The sequence below is a fragment of the Macrosteles quadrilineatus genome, unplaced genomic scaffold (genome assembly GCF_028750875.1).
Source record: "Macrosteles quadrilineatus isolate MER2022 unplaced genomic scaffold, UCM_ALF_1.0 Scaffold_1__1_contigs__length_201487025, whole genome shotgun sequence".
Taxonomy (NCBI): domain Eukaryota; kingdom Metazoa; phylum Arthropoda; class Insecta; order Hemiptera; family Cicadellidae; genus Macrosteles; species Macrosteles quadrilineatus.
In genome coordinates, this window is record NW_026542594.1 from 161,107,059 (window position 1) to 161,133,420 (window position 26,362).

At 33.8% G+C, this 26,362-nt stretch overlaps 1 protein-coding gene across 4 annotated transcripts in view; it reads left to right on the top strand.

The window, feature by feature from the left end:
• The window catches only part of LOC128988600 (serine-rich adhesin for platelets-like), a 271,927-nt gene that overhangs the window by 97,447 nt on the left and 148,118 nt on the right, over positions 1 to 26,362 (top strand). For all 4 annotated transcript variants that reach the window (XM_054410025.1, XM_054410056.1, XM_054410046.1 and 1 more), the window contains exon 4: positions 22,517 to 22,635. In XM_054410025.1, the coding sequence (XP_054266000.1) occupies positions 22,517 to 22,635 (119 nt within the window). The remainder of the gene's footprint in view (positions 1 to 22,516; positions 22,636 to 26,362) is intronic.

Sequence of the window (26,362 nt, forward strand, 5' to 3'; positions counted from 1 at the left end):
CAACTAGCAACAAAAAGCTGTGGTACACAATCAGAACTTTACTTTTTTCCATGGCTTAGGTGCAGGAGTAGAACATTATGGCCCTGGTAGATGTGGTATACTATAGCATACCACATACATTAAAATAACAAAATTTTCTTAAACTATGTCCTCTACCATAACTGCAAGAAGCATTTTATACTTATATACAAACCCCTTACGAAGGACGGGTACTCTGCTAGTTATAAAATATAATAATACTATTCATGATTGTATTACATCAATATTCAGTTTAAATATTCAAATATTCAATTTTAACAGTTTAAACAGTTTGGTTATGTTACAATTCATTTGCAAGATTTTTAACCTGTAGATTATAGGCCTATTGCCTTAGAATTACAGATTATAAGTTACAGTGCTGGCCAAATTATTAGACTAATGCATTTTTTTCATGTTTTTTTTTATATTTTTCGTACATAAAAATTGCATAAAAAATTATTGTATTGCCTATTTAAGTATAAAATGTCTTTTGTATGTTACTTAAGTATAGTATAAGCTGAAAACTTCATTATTTAATTTTGCAGTTGGCACCCCTGCCTTTGGTGTAAAAACAGCAAAAATAAAGAAATAATTCAGGGCTACCACCTGTGAAAATAAAAAAACAGAATTTTTAGCTTATAATATTTAAAAATAACACACAAATAAGAATATGAACTTTAACCAGTAATAAAATAGTTTTTTGGCTGAAAAAAACCAAATAACTATAAAAATGAATTTTAGTCTAATAATTTGGCCAGCACTGTATATATCCCGTAAGTCTTTTTGATTCGAACTAATAAAATAAATTAAATTACAGTAAGTAAGGTAACGATCTTGCATGATGGTTACATTTAACAACTTTGAAGAATCGTTTAATGTTACCTCTAACAGGCCAAAATTTAATCAAACGACCAAATAAAAGGTCTAGTTTACATAGAGGATGACCGCGCCGCACCTTTGAAGCTCATCGACGTGCCTGTGCTGCAGACAAGCGGCGAAAATTGGAACGAGTAGACCGTAAAATTGGCTCCTCCTCAACGTGCCACCCTCCAGCCTTTGTATCAGTGATACCGAAGATTATATGACTTTCAATCTCTGAACAAAAGTAATTCAATACTATGTTACATCAGTCTCCATAATAACGCTGCTGATACTCGTCTCAGTGATAATAGTGAAAATTCGTGAAAATTTGATATGTTATAATTTTCTTTTGACTGTCCTACTATGTCTTTGAAACATGATTCAACATTATATACATAGAACACCACATAGCTGAAGCAGAGTAGGCTATATACGTTACGTTACAGTATTGGAAAAATAAACATTTTATAAATTACGTGTAATTGATAACACTGTTTTATCTGACAAGCTAACTTACTTCTCTGTGCAAAGATTTACAAATTAGGAGAAAAGTAACAGAATACTTAGTAAGCATTTTAACGGAATAAATATATGTTTAAACTAAATACTGTATCCAGTATTTCGCCACATAACAGAGAGAATGCACGAATTTCTCTCTAAGCACAAACTTACAGTAATTTGGATAATGTATAAAATACAACGACAAATCAAGATGACCTCGTTTCCATGTAAGATGGGTTCCATGTGCTGTTGAGATAGACAATAATAAAAGACACCTGGTACACTTGCTGCGCTGCGTGTCGACGGAGGAACGATAAACTCTTCTACACAACAATTGCAACCCCCCCCCCCAATTACCCCCCCCCCCCCCAATCATCTGAGAATACTGAATACTAAATGTATTAGTATTAAAGCAGTGTATTTAAAATAAAAACCTCTAATGAATAATGTTTTATCCCTCAAGTTTGTCATATTTATGGATGAGTATTGTTCTATATCTGTATCTCCACACTAGTGAGTACTAAGACTATCCGCAGTACTATGATCCTGATAATTAAACCAATTCATTAATTACAATGCAAAAATGTGGTTCGGATTCCACTGTAAGCTGTAGGTCCCTTATATGTCATTGACTGTATGGGCTAACAATTACCAGCTGTGTTTAAGGAATATGTCGGCCTTGCCATGTTTTGCCAGAAGCGGCTGGCGCTGCCCACTGCTCTGCGTTGTTTTAGGTTAGTCTGTTTTGCTAGAAGCGTCTATCGGCGGACCACTGCTCCTGGAGGGGACGCTACAGCCTTTTCTGGCAAAACAGGCCTTTTATAATTTGTTTCTTTAGTTGCTAACAAAGCCACAAGATCACGCCACTCATCATTCTCTGATCTCCATTCATACTTGGGCTTAAAATACCTACATTTGTCTAGTCACAATTTTAATGTAAAGTATTAAAGTATTAAGTATATATCAGCAATCGTTTTCCAGAATCATCTTAAGGAACGTGTAGAAGAATATCATATTCTAAGGAGTATGAAGTAATACTCGTATTTATCTAATCACTTCTCAAAAACTGGGATAAATCATAGATTATTATACGTACAAATCATACGTATAATGTTATTTCAACTTTTGAGTGATCAACTAAAAATCACCAGTGCAGTTTTTGTCTTGACATCCCACGCGACGTTGAAAATAAAAGAATAACATCTTTATACAGATGGGACTTTAAAATAACATGTGAAACGTCATTGTTTTCTTAAGCAGGAATCGATCAACGAAAGAGGGATGTTTCCCAACACTCACATTCACATTGTGGCTTGCATTATAACACAACTATTTTGCGTATTACATTATCTATATGTTAATAGGCAAGCATGTTTCTTTAAAACCTTTTTTCTCAGCTCGTGTACATCACAGGTAAAATCTACGCATATTGTTAAGGAGATATTTTCCTGTAGATGTTGCAGAATTCCTTTATAAATTAAAATAGGCTCAAAAATAAGCACAAAAAATGAATTAAACATTTTAACAAATTAACACGGGTTGCTATGCTGGCGACGAAATAATAACGAATAATAAACAGAAAATCTAAACAAATAGAAGAAATTCCAATCACATGTTTTATTTACAGTGTGGGGTGAAAATAAAAAGTCTGCACATTACATATTTTTGGTTGAGTTTTCGACCACTGGACGACCTCTAGTTTGCATCAACACATGTATAGCATCTATAACAGGTTTTACATTATTTGTAGTGGCATGTACAGTCTTGTAGACTGTAAGAATATACATTTTAATTTAAAGAAGTTTTCGAATTTATGGCATTTAGTGTTTGAAAAACTTACTAGTAACTTGTACTAACATGTAACTTGCAATTTTGTAGTCCCATTTGAATACAAACATGCAGTACAACAGTACAAAGCAGCCTAGAACTTAAATGTTCTAAAGTAGTGGTTTAGCAACCAACCAACTAAAGCTGGATGGTTGACTACCAAGTAAGTTTATAAATAATATTGTATGATTAACATTTTTGTAAAAGACGCCAAGTTCTTGAGACGTGGAAATCTATTTCGATACAAAATATTGTATCGAAGTGACTAAGAAAGACTAACATAGCATATCGTATGTGTTTCCATTAATCTGGTGTTGCAGTTAGAGGAGGTTCAACTCAACCGATATGTTTAATGTATCAATTTGAGAAATGACATGTATCGCCATATTCAATGCTGAGTGATTAATTCAAACTAGAACAAACAATTTCATGTGATTACCACAACATGATAGGTACCATGCCGTTGTTTTGTTTAGATGTATACGAAATATTTATTCTGTGTATTATATTTTTAGTTTCAAAAAAAAATCTATTACTGTATACTGACATACTGAGTTTCATATTCCATTACGAATCCATTTGTTAATTAAAAATATGAATACTAAATATTAAGGTAATAGTTATTTCTTAAGACAAAACAAAATAAAACAAATACCATCATATCTCACGTTATCTTTTTTAATATTGTAAAAGTCCTGAACACGACCTACCTATCACTTTTTTAACGTCGCTTTTATAAAAGATCTTGTTTTGTTTTTGCTTCGTCCAAAGTGATTGTGGTCTCTAAACGCACAAAACCCGTCATTTCTCTCAGCGGATGGCCATCATCAAGGTAGGAAACGACAAAAAGTGTTGGAATTAAAAACAAAGCAGGTTTAGCGTTAAGCCATTTTTAATGACTGTTTATGTGGAACAATTAGTGCGAAGAGATTAGTGACAATTTATGTAGGGTCAGGCGGTGGTTAGGGTCGTAATCAGCGGACATCCCTCCCCCCCCCCTGCATGGGGCTGTTATCATTGGGTAATGACCCCCCCCCACAGTCGATCGCCAACAGTCCTTAACAAATACACAAATGTGGCACTTATGTTGACCTGTAATCGGAAGCAACGGCCTCCTAAGCTATTCTCAAAACTTGTGTATCGTACATTATGGACAAAATATAATCATAAGTTTAATGTACATTTTGTACACATCAAACAAGCTCTGAGGAAGTTTTTAATGGAACTTTCGTTACATAAACCATGGCAAGTGGAGTGGAAGAAACTGTATGACAGGTTGTCAAAAAACTATGCACTGTCTAGTGTTTGGGAGGTAGGTTACATAAATTCAACACCACACTTTGAAGACCTTCCTTTAGTTTATTACAGGTTTATGATATAAATATGTTTTCACACATTCACTTTTCGATATAAGATAATTTGTAATTGTCACAAAATTCATCAACCTAGGTGTAATCACGATTGATCGATGTGTTGTGATTAGGCGTTTGTTAGCATTAACTTACCTTTTTCTCCTTACCTGCCCAAGTCATATTTTTTCACTAATGAAAGCAAAATAAGTCACGCAAAAGTAACAACATGATTCTATAGCAGAACATAAAATTCGGTAAGTGAGCAGAACAAAAAAAATACCACACACTGTACACGTTCACTGTGTTAATATAAAACAACAATCTGAAACCAAAATGATAAAATTTAAAAGTTTGTAGTACCTTATCAACACATTGCTTTATGAAATTTAGTTTAACTAGAGGTAAACTATGACCGACTCCATTAATTTTTGAAATTATTACAAAACACTCTATTAACCTAATTAGTTTAATGTTAGTTACAGAACTTTGGTAAGAAAATAATAATGCTTGCGCGCCTTCATATTAGACGGAGGCAATGTGAATACTGCACCCAAATTGCTTTCGCCGCATGACAGGCGCACATGCAGGTCTCCACGATGGTCTCCACAGCGCTTACTCGAAGCAATACAAGTCGTTTAGGTGAATCGCTAAACCCAAACATTTGGTGATATTAATAGTCCATTTTATTTCGCTTTAGTTTTCTTTGGATACATAACAACATCAGTACATTAAAAAATTAAGGTAGTGTCTGTCTGTCTGTCTGGGCAGCTGTCACGACTAAAATACTAAACCGAAACAGCCAAAATTATGCACAAAGATGGTCCACATATCTAGGAATGTCATAAGCCTATTCACTTCCCTAAGTCCCTCTCAGGCTACGCCCCTTCGATGTTCAAATTTTTGAGGGGAGATTTTCAAAATTAAATATTAGTTAGTCTCCATGGAAACATGAGAAAAAAGGTAAAATTTACAATGTTTACCTTTATGTTAAGATTTAAATGTAAACAATCAGAACTGTAAAATGCTCATTTCACAAATTCAGACAGCTGATCTAATGAAATTAAATATATATTACACAACTATGTGGTAGGATTATTCAATAAAAACTTTATGATGCATTATTTATTCTAAATCTATTTCAACGATTATGAAACTGTTATTTGTTCCCGTTGCGAAGCATGGGTACATCAGCTAGTAATAGATAAGTAGATCCAAAGTAGTATATATTAAAATACGACATAGAAGTAAATAGTATGTATAATGACGTCATTCGCCTCTTGGGTATGGAGCCAATTAACATGGAGTGTCCAATCGAAATCGATCACCACTGACCGTCTTGTATACGTATTTACCGTCTAGTGAGTCAACAGTATGAGTGTAAATATATTGTTACAAGTGTCATAAGAGGTATTTTTTGTTTTTGAGGTAATAGCATTGTGTAAATGATTTTCCATAAGTAATTCTTTTTCTTTCAACCAATTTTTCTATTATAAGATTTAAGGCCAATATGTGTACCTGAATAGTATTTTAAAATACAAATAACTGTCGGAGTTGTGGTTTTCTGCAGGTCTTTATGAAACGTTCATTTTTAAATTCAGAATTATTAAAAAAACAGAACCGTAGAAAGTCTATAGTTTTAAAAGCTTGGTACCAAAGTTTCAAATAGTAAAAACTAAAAGAATAATTATTTGAACTATTCTAAGTGTCAACGTGGGTTTTATTTAGACATAACAGTTAATAAACAGAGTTTATACACACAGAAGGTGACGGCTTATTTTGCACATTCGTTTTATTTGGAATGTCCAAACTTTTTTTAGCTTCCAATCGTACTATGAACAACCCTTCTAATGACCTCTCCGAAGACGATAAAAGAAGAGTCTAGACAAAGGCGCTCAGGGCATCGCGTTAAGGGATTGTTGTTATCTTACAAAGGAATTAATCCTGTTACCATGGGAACTCGATCAATACTCTTTTTACAAGCCTTCTTAGCTTCAAAATTATTTACTTTATTGAAATAAAGGCATAACGCGGAGAAACCATATTATTATTTCCAAGAAAGTTTTATCACTCGAAACACTTTAAAGGTAATGTAAAGAAGTTTAATAAATATGGCCTTTGGAAATTGCTAAACATGTTAACGTTAAGAGCACACTTATATCACCAGAAAATGTATCGTTAAAATGTTGACAGATTATTCTTAAACTGATAAATAAGATCGATATTGTTATTTGGGAGTACCTTACGAGTCCGCTAAGCACATTACGGACAAGTGACGTATGGTATTTTGAATTATTACCCCAAGGGTAGCAAGGGTGACAATAAAGAAACTGTCAACAGTTCCCATCGACTTTAATAAATTAACCCTTGGACTTAACAAGTAACTACTCATAACATCTCTGAGAGATTAGTTTTTATGAAATTTTGAATGTGATTTCATATTTAGAATTAAGTATAATTTAAAAGATTAAAATTCATAAGTGAGGAAAATTTGTTGTATAAGAATTATTTGTAATTTCAGTAACATTAACGGGTAAAAGTGCGTAGTGTTTACTTTACTAAACAATCTTTGTTTTGGGGTTAAGCATTTCGACGATATTATAAAGGTGTTTCTGTGAAAAAAAGAGTCCACTGGAAATTATTTTTTAAATTACCAGGTCTACTATTTGGATATTAACTAACTAACCTATAACTAAACATGACAATCGGCTGGTATCCGGCGAAATCTATTACCGTACAGTATGTAACGCAATCCCAGTTGTTTAGCAGGTGGTAAAAAGGTGTTTTCCGTACTAAATCCCTGCGTCCTTTTTTTAAAGAGGTTGGCGGCTTCTTTTAACCTCACATTTGCCCGTCCACATAGACTTAAGCCCCTGTCACACGGAGCTGGTTCCAGCAGCTGGTTCTCACTGCGAGATCCAGCAGCTTTAGTAGCTAGTTCTCCAGCGCGCTAGAAGTCCTGTCAGACGAAGCTGGAGAACTAGCGCTACAACTTACAAGTTTGGTGATGTAATTGGAACTGACTGTGTAGTTAACAAAAATAATGTCTTCTGTTGCTATTAAAATTGATGTTTTTTCTATGATCAGCTATCATAAAATTAAAAAGTGCAAGGAAAAAATATACTTTTAATATACAGGGTGTCCCGTAACTCTCTGGACACTTGTATATAGCGTTATTCCTTAGGTCAAGACAAACACATTTCACCATAGGAACATGGGTCTGTGGTGTCTAGTTTACCGACTGTCGGTATTTATGTGTTTTTTACAAAAAAGCTAATAACTCCTAAACGGTTTGAGATACAGCTTTGATATTTTGCAAAAATGTTAATCTTATTAAGACCTATTATCGTTAGAAATTATACTAAAAAATCATTAACCGTTTCAAAATGGCAGCCATTTAAAATATTTGATGCCAAATTTCACGAAAACCGTTAACTTTACAAAAAAATTGCAAGAGACAAAAAAATTTGTAAATTTTATGTAGTTTTCAATGATACCTTATTTGTTAAGATTGGATAAATAATAACAGAGAAACGTGTTGTTTTCTAAATGTATGACCACTTTTCTCCATTTAAACAATGCTAAACAACGTAAAAGGAGTATTAGCATTGTTTAAATGGAGAAAAGTGGTCATACATTTAGAAAACAACACGTTTCTCTGTTATTATTTATCCAATCTTAACAAATAAGGTATCATTGAAAACTACATAAAATTTACAAACTTTTTTGTCTCTTGCAATCTTTTTGTAAAGTTAACGGTTTTCGTGAAATTTGGCATCAAATATTTTAAATGGCCGCCATTTTGAAACGGTTAATGATTTTTTAGTATAATTTCTAACGATAATAGGTCTTAATAAGATTAACATTTTTGCAAAATATCAAAGCTGTATCTCAAACCGTTTAGGAGTTATTAGTTTTTTTGTAAAAAACACATAAATACCGACAGTCGGTAAACTAGACACCACAGACCCATGTTCCTATGGTGAAATGTGTTTGTCTTGACCTAAGGAATAACGCTATATACAAGTGTCCAGAGAGTTACGGGACACCCTGTATAAACACTATTATTTTGTATCTACTACGGGCATGTAAATTAACTAATTAAAATCAAATAAGTTGTGGTAGGCGTATAACAAAAGACCTTTATCTTTCAAGAACACATTCATTTAATTAATATATGTGAGATGTAGCAATCGTAACAACGAGAAAATTACGGCAATGTATGAACAATTTCTAAACATGAAAGTTTAAATTTATTCTTGATTAGTTTAAATGTGTTTAATTAATTTAAATTAATTTTTCTTATTGCGAGAACTAGCACGATACTGTCAGACAGAGCTGGAATGATGCTAGAGACTACAGCTGGGTGGTCACATGACCTGCAAGTGACTCTTCAAGCGCTTGTAATATTAAACCGTTTAAAACCTCCAGCGGCTGGAGATACCAGCTCATGCGAGTGTTCCTAGCGGCTGGAGAGTCAGTCACACGATGCTGGTTTTCCGCTGGTTCTAGCTGCTAGTTACTAGCGGCTAGAAAACCAGCTCCGTGTGACAGGGTAACTGTCCGTGCGTGGAACGTATCCAGCAAAGCAAGGGGTGAGCCGGTACAGTACAAAGGTGATTTGTACCGATCAAATGTTTTCGGCAGTGACCAGGATCCGAACCCACGACATCGCTGCCTTGGGCCCGAAGTCGGTGACGCTACCGACTCGGTCACCGACTCACCTAAAATCATTAAAACAGAGTAGTTTGGTGAAAATTCAATTTATTTTAGAACTTAAAGAACAATTGGTAGTAAATATATGATTTTTACTTTCTCCCCCTGTACACAATGAATGGAGAAAGTATTGTTTACGTAAATTTTATTTCTATTAGCATTCACTCTTGTACCTTTTTGTAACACAACCTATGTATGGGTTACCATTGATGACTATATAGTATAGAATCACTTGGTATTCTATAGACTTACTTGCTCATGTATGAGTGTAACCGCACAAAGCAACGATTGCAGCTCAAGTGCAGCTGTCACAGCTGATACTGCAGATCTCAATAACATTTAATTAGGCACGACACCCCCCTCCCCCCGCCCCTTCATCAGCGAGTATAAACGCAACTCTTCTCTTTATTGCAATTGTAATAGCCCGTCCTTGCGTTACGCCGCGCCTTGTAGTCAGCCCCTCAATTGGCTCTTATTGTTTATGTTAGAGTGGATCCCAGTCATATTTCTTTAACTAAATTACCCGTTTTAGTCATTAGCCTTTTAATCGCAATACATCATGCTTTTATTGATTACATCACTTATGGCACAAAAGTTACCCATTTCAGGGGATACCGCACTTCCGGTTCAAATTTCGCGTTGGCAACAGGCAGATTCGTACTCAGCAGGGTCGAAATACCCTTAAAACGTTGTTTCCCCAATTCTTACATGAAATGCTTCTTGCATTGCCTTTTTTTAAAAACGGGCCTAGTCTAAAAGTATAATCAGTCTTTTGTCCGGTGTATTATGCTGTCCAAGCCCTAATACGTAAACACCGCAATTTAAGATTCCTTTTGAGGTTGAACCATTTTTGGATCGCTTTTGAATTAATCAATAATACAACAGGGGTCCAATCAATGTTTCGATTATAAAATTCATGTTTACATTGACAATAGTCGTTATCTCTTTTTGATTTGAACTTCATACGAGATTTGTGTCGATTAATATGAACAAATAACTACTAGCATGGAATTACTAGAATTATCATAATACAGTACCTTGATTGACATAAATATTTGTCGCTTCATTTAAGTACTGTATGGTAAAACCTCATATATATTTCGGGAATAACTACCTGAGCGAGAAGGAAAGGAGATATGTCTATATACATTAGAATAAAAGAGACATTCACATTCAAATGCTACTCTAATGGCCACGTTATTACCGAGACCCAACGTATAATCTTCAAATCTTGAGGCTTAATGTTGAGTAGGCCTATAAAGTAAATAAAAATTGCCAATCAGAAAAGATGACTAAAAACTAATGACTTTAACAATGTAATAAAAATTAACGGATTAATAAAAACGTTACAAATATTAACAATTTTCTATAGCCGAGTATTTTCATATGTATTAAAAAAAATATTTTCTTGTTTATTTCATTTATCTTTAAAAATATTTTTTTTCGTATAATGCACTCAGTTGATTAAATATTACACATACAATTACTCGCATGTTACTTAAGAACAAATTTCTTCATGAACAATTTACAATGTATACCTATCTCCAAAGCTTTTTCTAATATTTTAAAGATATATGGAAAATAGTTTGCATTCTTAAATAAAATAAGAACCTTTATCGATTCCTTTACTTAAAAGGTCGTTAAACCTTGGATAGTTCATCATAGGTAAGATAGACCTGGTTTATGCACCTTTTATTCTTCACTGCCACTGTTGAGTGTATCGTAATGGATCCTATTTTAAATCAAGTTTCCTTTTATACTTTTCCATTGAAACAAGAGTTACGCACACTTTTAGTATCAAAGTAACTGCAGATACTAACGTTAATGCGTATTATTTTCCTTTGAAATCATTCAAGTCCTTTATCGTTCATCAATTTAAATGGAAACCATTTTTTTATGATGAATACTATTGATAGCTATGAATGTACTCTTAGCTGCAGAGTAATGTATTTATAAGGCAAAGACTACGTATTATAATAGTCCGTCGGATTTCGCGTTTTAGCAACTCCTAAAATGCTAAAAAAACATATGCCTTAAACGTAAAGGTCACATTTTGTTTGTTAAATAATGTTTGTTGAAATATTACCATCGAGAAGATATCTAGTAAATTTAAACGTTATACTTGATTTTGCCAACCATTAATATAAATTAATTAGTTTTGGTCATAACTAAAAACAATTTTAGGCTAATGGTCAATTTCAAATTATATTAATTTGTACTACAATTATTCCAATAGTTTGTGTACACTTAAAATCTACGATTCAATCTGAAGCAAGTTAATTTTATCAAGTGTTACGTTTCAAAATTAATTTAAGAAATTAGTTTAAATAACATGCAAGAAGTCCTGACACATTATTTGAAAAAAGTTTTAAAATATCTTTAAATATATTTTCGTAAAAGGATACGAAAACAAGGCACGAACTCTGGCTCTCTGATCGCAACAATGGATATCGAATAGAAATTCTTAACTTGTGTGAAATGTAGATTTTATAGACATATCTTCTCGGTTCATGCTATTGAGACTTCCTTAAAAAGCCCTAGCTAGACAAACAGTTGAAAATTTCTTTGGCCCTTCTTATTTAAAATAAAAAGTGACGACATTTGAATATCTTCATCCTAGGTTTTTGGATTTGGGTAAGTACTGTACGAAAATCTCTTGAAAAACTCAATTTTTAAATACAGGAGTGTTATATAAACTCAGATTTTCGCTAGTGAGGTGTTGAAAACAGGCGTTTGGTGGTTTAGGTAGTATGGAATACACTTTGTGACTATATAGTTATAGAAGATAATACGTTTAACGGTGACTGCTAAATATAAGTTGAACTCAGAGTTGATATGTTCACAAAGCAACCCAAGTTAATTAATGTAAAATGTTATATGTTTTCATCCAAATACAAAACAGCTCTTTTATGGCTTTGCTGGATACGTTCCACACACAGATCTGTAGTCTATGTGGACGGGCAAATGCAAGGTTTCAAAGAGGTCGCAAAAAAAATAAAAAAAATAAAAAAATCTCCTTGGTTCATGCTATTGAGACTTCCTTAAAAAGCCCTATGCATAGGCAACCAGTTGATAATTTCTTTGTCCTTTCTTATTCAAAATAAAAAATAATTTGAATATCTTCATCCTAGGTTTTCGGATTTGGGTAAGTGCTTTACGAAATGTTTTTAAAAAAGTCAATTTTTAAGTACAGGAGTGTTATATAAACTCAGATTTTCGCAAGTGAGGTGTTGAAAACAGGCGTTTGGTGGTTTAGGTAGTGTGGAATACACTTTGTGACTATACAGGGTGATTGATATAAGCGTGCCAGCCGTTTTATTCGAAAACCATAAGAGATATCAAAAAAGTTAAATTGTAAGTGCCTTGGATTTTTTATTTAAAAAATTGTAGTCAAGTCAAAAAAAATATTTTAGCCGCCATTTTTCCAATATGGCCGCCAACTTCGATTTTTCTTATGGAACACCCTGTATTTTATGATGTATACTGGTAGATAATGTAATTTTAAGACGATTTTATTATTGTGATTTTTTTCATAAACCTAACCGTTTCAAAGATAATAATGGTTTAAGTTGTGAAATGTTGAATGGATTTGTAATAAAACAGCTGGCATGCTTGCTTACGCCTCTTTCACACGAAGCGGCGCGCGCCGTACGGCGTCCGCCGCGCGGCGCTGCGCCGGACAAGCGTGTGTCTTCACACTAGTACGGTTTCGTGCGGCGCGCGCCGTACGGCACTCCTAAATATTTATTATTTTCTGTTCAGTTATGGCTTTTAAATGAATACTCCACTTAAAAGTTCAAATTAAATGAATAGGATAATTTTAAATATAATAAACTAGTGCACCTGTTGCTCGAATTTGAGCAATTGCAAAATATTAAAGGAGTTTTTTTTACGAATAACTGTCACTATTTCCGTTGACGTGTGAGAGTCAACTCAAAGATAATGTAACCAATCACTCCACTCCAGTTATCGAAACTGGAAACGAACTCACTCTGAAAACGAACGATCACTCCACTCCATCTATCGAAACTGAAAACGAAAACTCTTGTGTGTATCATGTGTGTACTATGAACAGCTGTAATTAATACAAATTATTCGTCCGTTTAACTAAACAAAATCTTGTCTTCATAAGATATACATTGGGATTTTGATGGCCTGAGGGGCAAAGCCCGAGGACTTTTACTACAGGAATTGGCGAAAGGGGGCGTGTACACAACAAATACTTAATTTTGACACATCGTTTGTAAAAATCGGTTCATTATTAACGGAGGAGTAGTATTTCGTAGAAATCACCTTCACGTATTATATATAAGTATTCGTCATATCTGAAAATATTGTATTCTAGAAGTTAAAAAAATGTTTCATTACGTATAAATTACTAAATTATTAATTTAATACTAAATATTCTCCTCTAGTTATTAAAGGAAAATTTTTGTTTTAATACTTTAAGTTGGTCGATTTGCATGGGATTAACATAAAAATGTATGTTTTGTAATAACTTTAAATATATTATTTTCCGATACAACGATATATAATTTCTTAATTAACTGTTGCACCCTCTTGGTCAGGTAGTTTGCCTAAAATGAGACAGCGTAGTGGTTGGGCCGTGCGGCGCGCGCCGCACCGTGTGAAAGCTCCCATAAGAACCAATGCACCTTCACCGAGTTGTCCGGCGTGGACGCCGCGCGGCGCTGTCGTCCGGCTCAAGGTGCATCCGGCGGTAACTCGCGCGCCGTGCGGCGAATTCGCCGCGCGGCGCGCGCCGGACATAGTGTGAAAGGACTCATATACTCCCATAGCCCTACGCCGGATCCGGCGGGCGCCGCACGGCGCGCGCCGCGTCGTGTGAAAGAGGCGTTAGGCCTTTATCGAAATTCTTTCTCATGCAGAAATTTCAAAACTTTAACCATTATTATCTATGAAACGGTTAGGTTTATGAAAAAAATCACAAGAATAAAATCGTCTTAGAATCACATTTTCTACCAGAATACATCATAAAATACAGGGTGTTCTATAAGAAAAATCTAAGTTGGCGGCCATATTGAAAAAATGGCGGCTAAAATATTTTTTTTGACTTGACTACAATTTTTTAAATAAAAAATCCAAGGCACTTACTATTTAACTTTTTTTGATATCTCTTATAGTTTTCGAATAAAACGGCTGGCACACTTATATCAATCACCCTGTATAGTTATAGAAGATAATACGTTTAACGGTGACTGCTCAATATAAGTTGAACTCAGAGTTGATATGTTCACAAAGCGACCCTAGTTAATTAATGTAAAATGTTATATGTTTTCATCCAAATACAAAACAGCTCTTTTACGGCTTTAATATTAAATTACCCACTTCAAAGAGGGATATTTCCAGTTATAACGGTTATGTGGAAACTGCCTAACACTGAAACACCTGCTAATGAGCAATTAAAGACAACGGTTAAACTGAGAAATATTATTCTCTTAATGTCGACTGTATCACTTTTAAATGCGATGATGTTCAAAGTGGGACAGGGTACACAGCTATTGAAGTGCCGCATTCACTTTGCTCGATGAATCGTTTTAATGAACTCTTGTCATGTGTTTCTTGTCCTGGAGCTAATTAAACAAGTTTTGCTAATGTGATTGGTTTGTTATAATATCTGTATTGTTAAAATGTAGTTTATTTTTACTTAAAAAAACATCATAATTCTGTATATACTTTTTATACTTTTTATCCCTAAAAATGTATTTTTCATCATACTGTATGGAAAGCAGCCGTTTTTAGTTCTCTTAATCGTCCGCAAAATCATCGTTTTTGGGTAACTTCAAATAGGGAACATAAAACATAATATATGGTAAATTGTTCAGTTCCCTAACCTTAACATTTTATCAGTGCATTATGAAAACGCTACCAATCACACGGTTTTTAAAGTTATGTTTGTAAACAACATAAATTTGAACATCAATAACGACTTTATATAACCCCAAATTATGTCTTCGAATTTAGTACCAATTAGATATGATGAAAATAGTTGTTCATTACACGGACCAAAAGTGTGTTTTTGGTACTAAATCGTATTTCCAACCTCGCCTGCGCCTCTCTTGTAAACACGATTGCGTACCAAAAAGAGCCACTTTCACTCCTAATGATGAAAACTACAAAATAAACCCGATACATCAACTATGCTTCTCTCATTCTTTGGTAAGTAATATATTGTAAATAAATTACCCCTCTAGAGTAGCAAGTTTTTCTATCTATTACTTCTAATTATTTTCACTTCACTTGATGCTTTCGTACGGATGCTTTTGTATCAAATTTAAATGGTGAGACGAGCATGGTTTACAAAATTTATCACGTTGAAATACATATACAATATTACAATATTACACCAAATACCTTTTATGCCTCACTACTATACATACTATACAATAGCCAACACGCTCGTATTAAGCTGAGTTATATGACGTATCCAAACAGTACCGAAGCAATACGAGGTTCTGAGTCTCGTATCGCAGTCCACAATTAGGCCATCAATAGCCAACACGCTCGTATTAAGCTGAGTTATATGACGTATCCAAACAGTACCGAAGCAATAGGAGGTTCTGAGTCTCGTATCGCAGTCCGCAATTAGGCCATCAATAGCCAACACGCTCGTATTAAGCTGAGTTATATGACGTATCCAAACAGTACCGAAGCAATAGGAGGTTCTGAGTCTCGTATCGCAGTCCGCAATTAGGCGACGCGACGCGCGGTGTTCAACCGCCGTTATTGCCTTTTATTTCTCCACTCGCTCTGTAATGGCACATTGAGAACTCCGACAGTCTGTGTTTAATAGAGTTGAATCGCATAAAAATTGGCATTTTATATTTGCATTTCATAAAAGAATGGACCACTGTACGTCATGTCGTGTCTCAGGTACGTATTGCCGACTATTGCTGTGTCTGAGACTTTTTAATATTCATAACCCAACAAAGATTTCGAAATAAGATGATTAAAAAAGATAAAGCAGAGAGATAGCTAAGCCACACTTCGATCTACCAACTAAATATAAGTATATACACATATTTATAAGGTATACATCAGACTGTATATGGTATAACTCGATAGTAAATTTTAAAAAAATATTCAAACGCCTACTACACAATAACACTTTGACAGTTCTACAACGTTATGCAAGTATCTGCATGGCTACGAAATGTAGATCGCTCTAAGAAAAGTACTCTATTTTAGTATCCAACTAGCTGGCCCGTTAGACGTTGTCCTGTCCTAATGTGGTTTTATGTCAAATGCTCGTTCATTTTCAAGATGCGCTCGTTCGCATGGCTCAATCACGTCCTGTTTGAAGTTCGTTCGCTACGCTCACTCACCTTTGGGTTGGAGCTCGTTCGCTGCGCTCACTTGCCTTAAGGATAGCTCGTTCGCTACGCTAACTCGCCTCCAGGTTGAAGTTCGTTCGCTAAGCTCACTCACATTTTAGTTGCAAATTTGCTGTTGTCATAAATTTAAACAAATAATAGTGCTGCACCCTGTTGGAAAACCTATTAATTTTTTAATGATATTGAACATCACAGAATCAAATTGATTAGTTGAACCAGCTGTTAAGATTCTTTAATTCCTTTTAAATATGTGTGTGTACTCATAAGGTTAACATGGAAAACTCCAGAGCCACTGGGGCGGAGCCCTTTTGACGGATCTGCACCAAATTCACACAAGCCAGTCTTGAAAAATGCTTAATAATGCCTGAAAGTGTCATTACAATCTGTCGAGCGGTTTCTGAGTCCATAAAGGACAAACAAACAAACATTGGATTATATAGATATACAATTATTTTTATGAACCTAAGTAAGAAGACGACATTTTCAGTTGTAATTTAGTTGTAGAAGTTAAGTTAAGTTAAGAAGAAGTTTATTCAATTCAAAAAATCTCCCTGTAGCACACGCGGCTGATGGACCCGTTTGTTTTATTGGTCTCATTAGGCCCATTGCAAAGGTTTATGGGGCCCATAACAAAACACCCAACGCTGGCGTCCATAGCCTTGCGTTATACATCCAGTATACAGAGCTTTTAATGGACCATCACTCATTCATTACCAAGGGTATGCAAGCTTAAATAGAAACAAGCTAAGTTAAGTAAGTATACATATTTGAAACTATATTGACACTTCCTAAAATAACCTTAAAATTGTAGGGGAACACAGAAAATCACCGTTTATGATGATTATTTTTATTACGTCGAATAAAAACCCTCCTTGGTTCATATGGTAAGAAATTTAAGTAAGTTTCCTAAAGTGGGACATGAGAAGACAGAACTTGCCTCGTTAAAGGCAGTTAGATCAGCCAGACATTTTGCAAGTACAAATAGCATTTGAAATAACACTTAACTTCATAAAAACAAGAACCTAGATTTTAATGTACCTTATTATTGCTATACTATTGTAATTGCCATCAAATTGAAAATGAACTTTCCACTATCTCTTTTGGGGTTAATATAGCTTAATGAACCGTCCATGTACACGTTTATTACCTTTACTTAGTTCTTAAAATTGGGATGGTTATTTAATGATCTAGGATACTACCTTAGAAATAAGGATTATAATCTGAATGGTATTTAACAATTTATTAATAGTTAACTTTTGTACATAAAATTACGCACTAATTAAACTGCCTACCGTTAGATGAAAGTTCAAGACCAGGCAATTATGAGTTCAAAGATATTTTCAACAACCCACTACGTAATTAATAGCTAGGAATGTATTGATATTAAACTGTAACATATTACTGTTAAAATTGCCTTTAAAAATACAGGTTGTATGAAAGTAGATCCACAAAGTTTAATTGGAGTTTATGCAATGCTAAAGTTTAAACAAAATAAAGTATTAACTATATAAGTTTAAAGGGTTGTATATGTGATTTTTGTTTTTATGAGCCTTTAAAACCTAGTATAATCAAATGGAAACATTGAAAAGAATCCTTACATTGGAATAATAAAGCAATTTAAATTCAAATGACTTGCTAATGGCTTATTGCCAAGAGTTAAATGTAACCTCGAGGCTGGTGACAGCGAACTAAATAAATTACATTTTGTGTTATTTTTACAACATACAGGGCTGATGTTATTACTTTTTCGTTATATGCAATGCTCATGATTATAGTAAATATTTCATTTCAACCACGTCAGTAAATGTATGTAGCAAATTGTTAAATTAGCAAACTTATTGACTGTTTACAATTAACATATGTTCTTCTTCTCACTTTTAATTTCTAACAACAGCTGGAGTTTCATAAAAATGTTTGTTCTTCATTTTAATCTTATAGAGAAATACGAAACTCCAGAGCCTTACTCTCTAATTATTTTCCTAAAAAGAAATTTTCCTGCACAACTTCACGTTATGCTCTTTCCAATGACACCAAAAACATGTCAATCGGTTCAGTATTTTCGGAGGAGTAATTGTCACAAAAAACCTGCTTGCGTATTAAATAAGTAATATAGATATGTTTGTGACAAGTAAACGCAAAAAATACTGGTCGGATTGGGCTGAAATTTTATGTGATTTATAGCTCATATTCCCGATTGCCATATAGACGCATTCTTATCTCAAAAATCCTTTCGGGCTCCTTCCCAGTGGCTCTGTAGATCCCCATAATTTTGTCAGCTGTTTAACTAAACAAGTTGGTTTATGATATTCAATAGCATCAAAAGGTTATACGGTTTCCCAACAGGGTGCAGCACTATTTTGCATTTATGACAACAGATAATTTGAACTAAGCAGTGACAAAAAGCTGTGATACACAATGAGAACTGTCCAAGTAGGATTGTTAACAGTTATGTTTTTTGTTTATGTTTTTAATTTGATCTATAATTTGTGATATCGTGCAAATGTTTTATAATTTACTTTTTTTAATGTTATAGGTGCAATGGTAGAAACTTATGGCTATATTAGATGTGTTATTCTATATTGTTCTGTATTGCAAACGCAAAGCACTAGTATAACTTCAATAAGCACTTTATACTTATACGCCAACTCCGTATGAAGGACGGGAACTCTGCTACTTTTATATAAGCTTATAACGTACACAATATTTATAAATTCATGATACCAATTAGTGATACATAAAGCCTGTACTAACCTATATGAGTACTACTGACTCTTAAATTAATTTAACTGATCGGTAGACACCAAAATAATCAAACAATAAGGTAATGTGATATTTTTAATACGCTCATACACCAAGTAATACTATATTCTCTTTTGCATCTGTACTTAATGAATACAGTATCATATATCTAAATGATATTGATTGAACCTCTGAAACTTTTACTGTATTTTATTTATATTATTCATAACCTAAACAAAATGTTATTCAAAATACATAGGCAATATCTGCTACAGAACTTTACATTGTTTGATGGTACATTAATGGAACAGCATTTACATGTAAAAGAGCACAAAGTCGTTTGGAAAAAGCAAACTGGCTCGAATAGCTAATGTTTATGAACAAAGTCGTTAAACAAGGAATTTCAACATGAATGGAACAGACGTATCACAATAAACAGGTCCTAATGGCGCATTGTTGGATGTAAATAAACCGCCCTACTTCGAGAGCCGATAAAAGAATCACTATGACAAAAACACTCCTTGTATTTATTTCATTTCTGTTTTATTGAAATATAACAACACACCATGTGAATGAAATCTATTGTTGTCATTAGTTTTTCTTAGTAAATACGTTAGTTTCATTATCAAAATACATTTTACCTTATATATTTTGATATTTCAGACAATTATTATTGACATGCAATTTTGCGTGTGAATTAAACATCTTAACTATGTTGACCTTTGGTGTGTTTGTATTAGGTGTATTTCTCATATAATGTAAAGGACCGGCAATTAATATATAGAACGTAAGGTACCAGATTTGATAGAATCATCCATCATTCCCATAGAAGGTAGGTTAACGTCATTATAAACGTATGTTTGTTTTTAAACAATTAAGTGTCGACATGCAATCGTGTGTGCGAATTCAAAAACTTGATTATGTTTAACTATAGTGGGTTTGTATTAAGTACCAAGTGTATTTCCCATACACATCGCCAATTAGTATTTAAACACAGGGCCTTAGGTATAATAAAATTACATCCCTATATTAGGCATGTAAACGTCTTAGTAAACATATTGAATAATGAAGGTTACAAACATTTTAAAAGACATTCAAAAGGAAATTCGATATTTTTAACAAATATTTGCATTTATTAGGCTGTAAATAAACTGTCTCAATAATGATGATTTCAATTTTCATGAACAATTAAATTTTGTTATAATCTTCCTAACATTTTAATGTATATTATTGTTTTAATGTTGATAAACTTAACAATACGTACGCTTTGTACCAACGACCATTCTTATAAAATATGTTAATTTTATTAGACAACTTGGAACTTTTAAAAACCTTGGCCCAATTCGGGTTCTGGAGCAAAACAGATAAATCAAGCGATGGGGAGGAGGACAGCCTGTCCAGGATTTATGATTCGAGAAACATTCTGCCAGAAAACATCTTCCGTATTAATCCATTGCCTTCAAAATATGATGAAAGATTAAGTTAGACAAACAACATTAACCTTGATACTAGGGGTATCACATTGCCTTATTATGCTATCCAATAAGAAGTCTTTTATTCATACAAACTCATCTTAGCTATACAGGAAGGTTAACATGTCTAGAGCCATCATTGTATGCATTATTTTTATATTGCTATATAACTCATTTCCACAAAATACTTTTGAGGTGTGGGAATCTTAACCTTTCATAGTTTACTGACTCTTTGGTTACTGACCAGTGTCCGAATAAGTATGTACAACATTATTAGAAACCGTTGTTTGTACGCTTATCAACTAAACTAGACAGTCAAAACACCATTGAGAAATACGCAAATGGTTGGGATACAAGACGTAAATCAAGGGTTGCTGTTTTACAAGATAGCGTATAATTAAGGAGTTCATAAATAAATATTATTAAACAAAGCACAATAAGAATAACTATTGGTATATTGACTTCCTCATATTCTTCCCCGACGATAGGAAATAGTAAAAGAGATATTCAACTATAGAAAGATGATCACAGCAAATCGCATGTAAAAAGATTCCCTTATTACAAAGGCACGCTTGATTTAATTATTATGAAATCTTTGGTTGCGACTTTTGTCATAAAGTGAAAGGTAGCAATATGACGGTATTTTAATCTCCCGTGCTGGTTTCAAGCTGGTATGGTGATAAAATACTCGAAACATAGCGCAATTAAGAGCTATTCAACCAATTGAAGTAACTGCCATTTTCAGCGGTCTGTAACAAGCTGTGTTACTGCTTTAATTGGAAAATCCGGTAACAAGCGCCATATTGGCACGAGTGGACCTTTTGAAGCTACTTCAGCACCTTCCTTTGCTTCACCGGTCTTCTAAAAGACATGCGCATTGGGGTGACACCTGAACTAAGAAGAGATTACCAGTCAGGGGATGATATAGCTCTGGTGGCCACAGTCTAAAATAAGATATAAGCATAGAACAACTAATATAATGAGATTGACAGCTCTATGTATAAAACCTAGGCCTTTTAGTTGGGCCAATACAAAATAGTACTCGGTCCATGCGCAGGTAGCAGCACTGAAGTAAGGTTATACGCATTTAATGATCCTTCGTGTGCTAGAACCGTGCTTCGTTACTAACACTCTAACCTAACCTAACCTAACCTAACCTGACCCAACCTAACCTCTAACCATCGTTTTTATATTGGTTCATCAATGATATACCACCCTTGTAAGCAAATGTCATAACACATAACATAGCACCTTTATAAGGCGTTTTGTGTGGAAGCCTCCAACACCACCCTGTCTCAAGCAAGAAATACATCAACTATTACCATGAGGAAACGCCCCTTGGTAGCTCTTTTCCAACAAACCTATTGTATTGGTCCCTTGGTTTCCAATACATTTTGCAAGAACACCTCAGCGCCAATTCAATGTAATCATGACGCCCAAGTTTTCTTAATTAGTCTGTTGTAGCTTTCGTTTGGATATTGAAGTTCTCGACAGTCTTAAGTAGCATTACTTATAAATTATTGTAAATGTAGCATTACTATCACCAGTTCAGATGGGCACGCCACTTAGGTACAAATTTTTACCCAATGAGTGAAGGATGAGTGTAAAATTAGGTATGTAGTAAAATTCTGACATTTGAGGATGACGACCTCTCTACATGTTTGTGTTGTGTTTTCAGGTTTGCGGAAAGGTGTTCGGGAACGCATCTGCCTTAGCCAAGCACAAACTTACGCACAGCGACGAACGCAAGTACGTGTGCACCATGTGTGGCAAAGCCTTCAAGAGACAGGACCATCTGTAAGTAAAATAGTAGTTGGTGTCTATTGGTTGCTATAAATACGTTGTAAAGATAGCAATAAAAGATCGTATGTGTTAATTAGAGGGAAAAAGCTAAATAGTCGTTTTCATCACTAGGATTGAACGTGGTCTTTTTTGTACGAAGCCATGATTCACCATGTTTTTTTTTTAAATACAATTAAGTACCAAAAAGGCACTTTCGCTTCGAAGTTTTCGTGTGATGAACTTCTATTTGCATCATACTGTACTGTGGAAATAGCCTTCTAATTAGATTACACAATTAAAGGTTATACAAAGTTGTCATCAGTGCTTACGTTTCTGTTGTTTTTCAAACATAACTTAATATATCATGTGATAAGCAGGGTTTTTTATAATGTGCCATAAACAAATTTTAAGGTTAGCGAATAGAAAAAAATACCAATGGTTTTCTGTTCCCTATTTAAAGCTATCCGAAAGAGATGATTTTTCCGACGATTTAGATAATTAAAAATGGCTGTTTTTCGGACAATATGATGAAAACCTTTGTGCACTGCTAGTTTAAATATCTTTTTATTATAAAAAAATATAGAAAGGCATTGCTACAAAGTATATTTTATGTATTGGTTTTGTAGCTTTTTGTGACATGACTTCATAGTCATACCACAATGACTTCCTAGTATCACACTAGTAAAATGTTAATTGTATTTGTATAAGTTAGTTTTTTATAGTTATCTCTCTAAAATACCTACGTAATTATAACAGTATTAAATGGTAATTCAATGAAACTTTACGGTTTGGAGCTTAAAGTAGTCTTACATAGCTTACGAGTAACTCATTGTTCTGTGGTCAATTTATTTGTGATAATTTAATTTCATATGGAATGTTTCTTTTGGTTGCAAATCCGTAAAGTGCGTCTCATCTTGGTGCATACTCAACAATATTTATGGCTGGGAAATATAAACGCTTATTGTTTTACAGTGGCGGAATAGCTCGTTAAGTTTACTGGAGATATTAAAAACTCCGGAGGTAATAGACATTTTACTAGGAGCAGTTTGTCTGTTTTATGGAGCCGTTACTACTCGCGCATGACCTGATTGCAATGTCCCTACAATAGAAATAAAGTTAATCGCTTTGTACCACAGCTAAAGCACTAATAATGCACTTAAAGCTTTCATTTTTATACAGATGTAAATTTAGTTTAAGTGTTTTTTATAACTTACAAAAGTTAAAGTTGATAGTTAATGGTATAAATGCATGGCCTATATGCAATTACTGTGCCAAGAAAAAGTTTACTACTTTCGTAAACAATTTTAAAACTTTTTGTCAAAACAGTCACTTCTTGTGCATAACCTTCTTGCAATGTCCCTAAAATATAAATAAGTTAAACACTTTGTACCCGCTTTGCTAAAACGCTATTAAAATGATTTGAAGCACTCAATTTGTATTCATGTATCAATTTAGTGTGAAGGTTTTTAAAAACTTTTAAACGTTTTAGTATATTATTAAATAGTTTTTGAATATTTTTTTAAATACTCAAGGGTAGAAAATGTTTAACCTCATGTGCTGTGACATACAGAGGTTTTCTATGTCCGATTCGACATTTATTAATAATGTTTAGGTTCATTAGTGAGGTTTTTTTTATATATTCAAGACTAAAACTCGATAGATTTCTGTTCGGCGAATAGATTTCTGTTCGGTCTTCTCGTTGTGCGATGGATACAGTAAAGTATTTTTTGTATGCTGAGGTTTTTGGATTATATGGCTGAGGGATGATCAGTAACTCTTGTGAACTTAAATAATATATGGGTCGATATACAGTAGTCCTTAATACAACTAGGGAAGTTCCCTGGGTATAATGAAACGCAATTGACAACTTAGCATCTAGTGCCACTTACATAAACAAAGGACTTTAATATTTATAAAATATGTTTATTGTTCAAGTTTACATAAAAAACGTATTCGAGTTTTATGAATGTTAATGGCACATGGGTAGAATATTAAAACAAACTATTTAATAACCTATGATAAGCTCGATTGCTTCGTACTATTTTGCTAAATGTGTATGCAATATTGTCTTGTCACTTCAGCACAAAATCTGCCTTAACAATGGAGTGTAAATTAAATAACAAAAAACACTAGATTCAAATTGATGGATTGCTCTTGAATGTGTAAAGATACAATACATTCTATTCATCTTTGGAAAAACTCAGTTTACATCAAAACTATTACTGTAGCGTTAACTTCTGTTTTATAGTACTTTTTTAGATCTAAGAGATGAAATGATGTTTTAATTTGACTTCATCGGAGTACTTGAATGCTCTTTAAAAGTCTGTAATTATCGACTCTGCCGTTGCGAATAATTATTAAGATCTTATGAATGTTCAAGTGGAATCGATTTAGAAATGGTCATTAGTATCGAGTGCTACTGAATATTTTAATTTAGATTGTAAATATAATCAGTTTCAAATATTATTGATTATAAATCAATGTAAACCTATTCCAATTTTACCGGGTGTCCCAAAAAGAATAGATGAAAAGTAAACTGGCATAAACTCTTAATTATTAGAGATAAAACGTAGAATTTATGCACACATTTTTACTTAGCTTCCTAAGTGTTTCCTACTATGGTTTCACCCCCTAATTTCTACATGTTCTCCGTTATTTGCTTTAAGAAAGTCAAGTCGGTGTTCCGGCTCTGACTACACATTGTGGTGCATTTCATTACACGTTTGCCAAAGGCTTTAAGTTATCAATGATTTCAGTTCGTCTATTTTTTTATTACTGAGTGATACACTTGATCTTTCACGAACCCCTTACTACAAATATCGTCTCTATAAACCATTCAATAGGCCTACACATTGCTTTTAACTGTACCTCCATAGCTGTACATTTAGAAAATTCAAACGTGCTAACAACAATGAAACAGCTGATTAAGGGCAAGAAAAACATAAATATGCCAGCTTAGAAATTAGCCATAGTTGACTTTTTCTATGACCACTGGTAACACCTAGATTAAGCTGTAGGTTTGATAGATTCTTTTTAGGACACGGTTAGGATATTATTGCACCTTAAAATACATTGTAAAGCAGGTCACGTGGTTGCTTGTTAAGGTGGTCTCGTTTGGTGGCAACTCACCAAGGTCGGCTCAGGGGAAAACTTGCTATTGTCTATTACGTATACATGGTTAGGTATTCTAAAACTAGCCGGAATATACTTGGTAATATTTTTATATTTGCTCTTTTTTACGTATAGTGGTGATTTAAATTGATTTTAATTGCATACATTGTATACATCGCTTGGATGCAATTCCTAAACGAATTAATGTTTTAAATACTTACGCATCATTATTATAAACAGAATAATCCTCATTTAGTATTTACTTAAATATATTCAATAATTCGATGTTTTACCTAGCCAAGTTCAATGAAGTATGTAAAATTCTATCTCAAATTACATTTCAAAGAGTATGTATTTAGTACAGTTAATTAACAACTGCAATTAATTCAAAATATTTCAAATACAAAGCTGGAGGATGAAATAACTATGGAACAATGCAGAAACAATGTGTCTTCGTAGAAAGCGAGAGTTGGCGTCAACAAATTGCCGGGTTAAGGTATAAAGTTCGTTACTAAATATTTGTCAGGAAGCCGGCGAGTTTGTAGTGAATACTTCATCAGGAGGCGAGAATGTTCACAATGCCGCTAATGAGATGCTCTTACCGTCGCGTGTCGTCTGGTTTCTTCCGTTA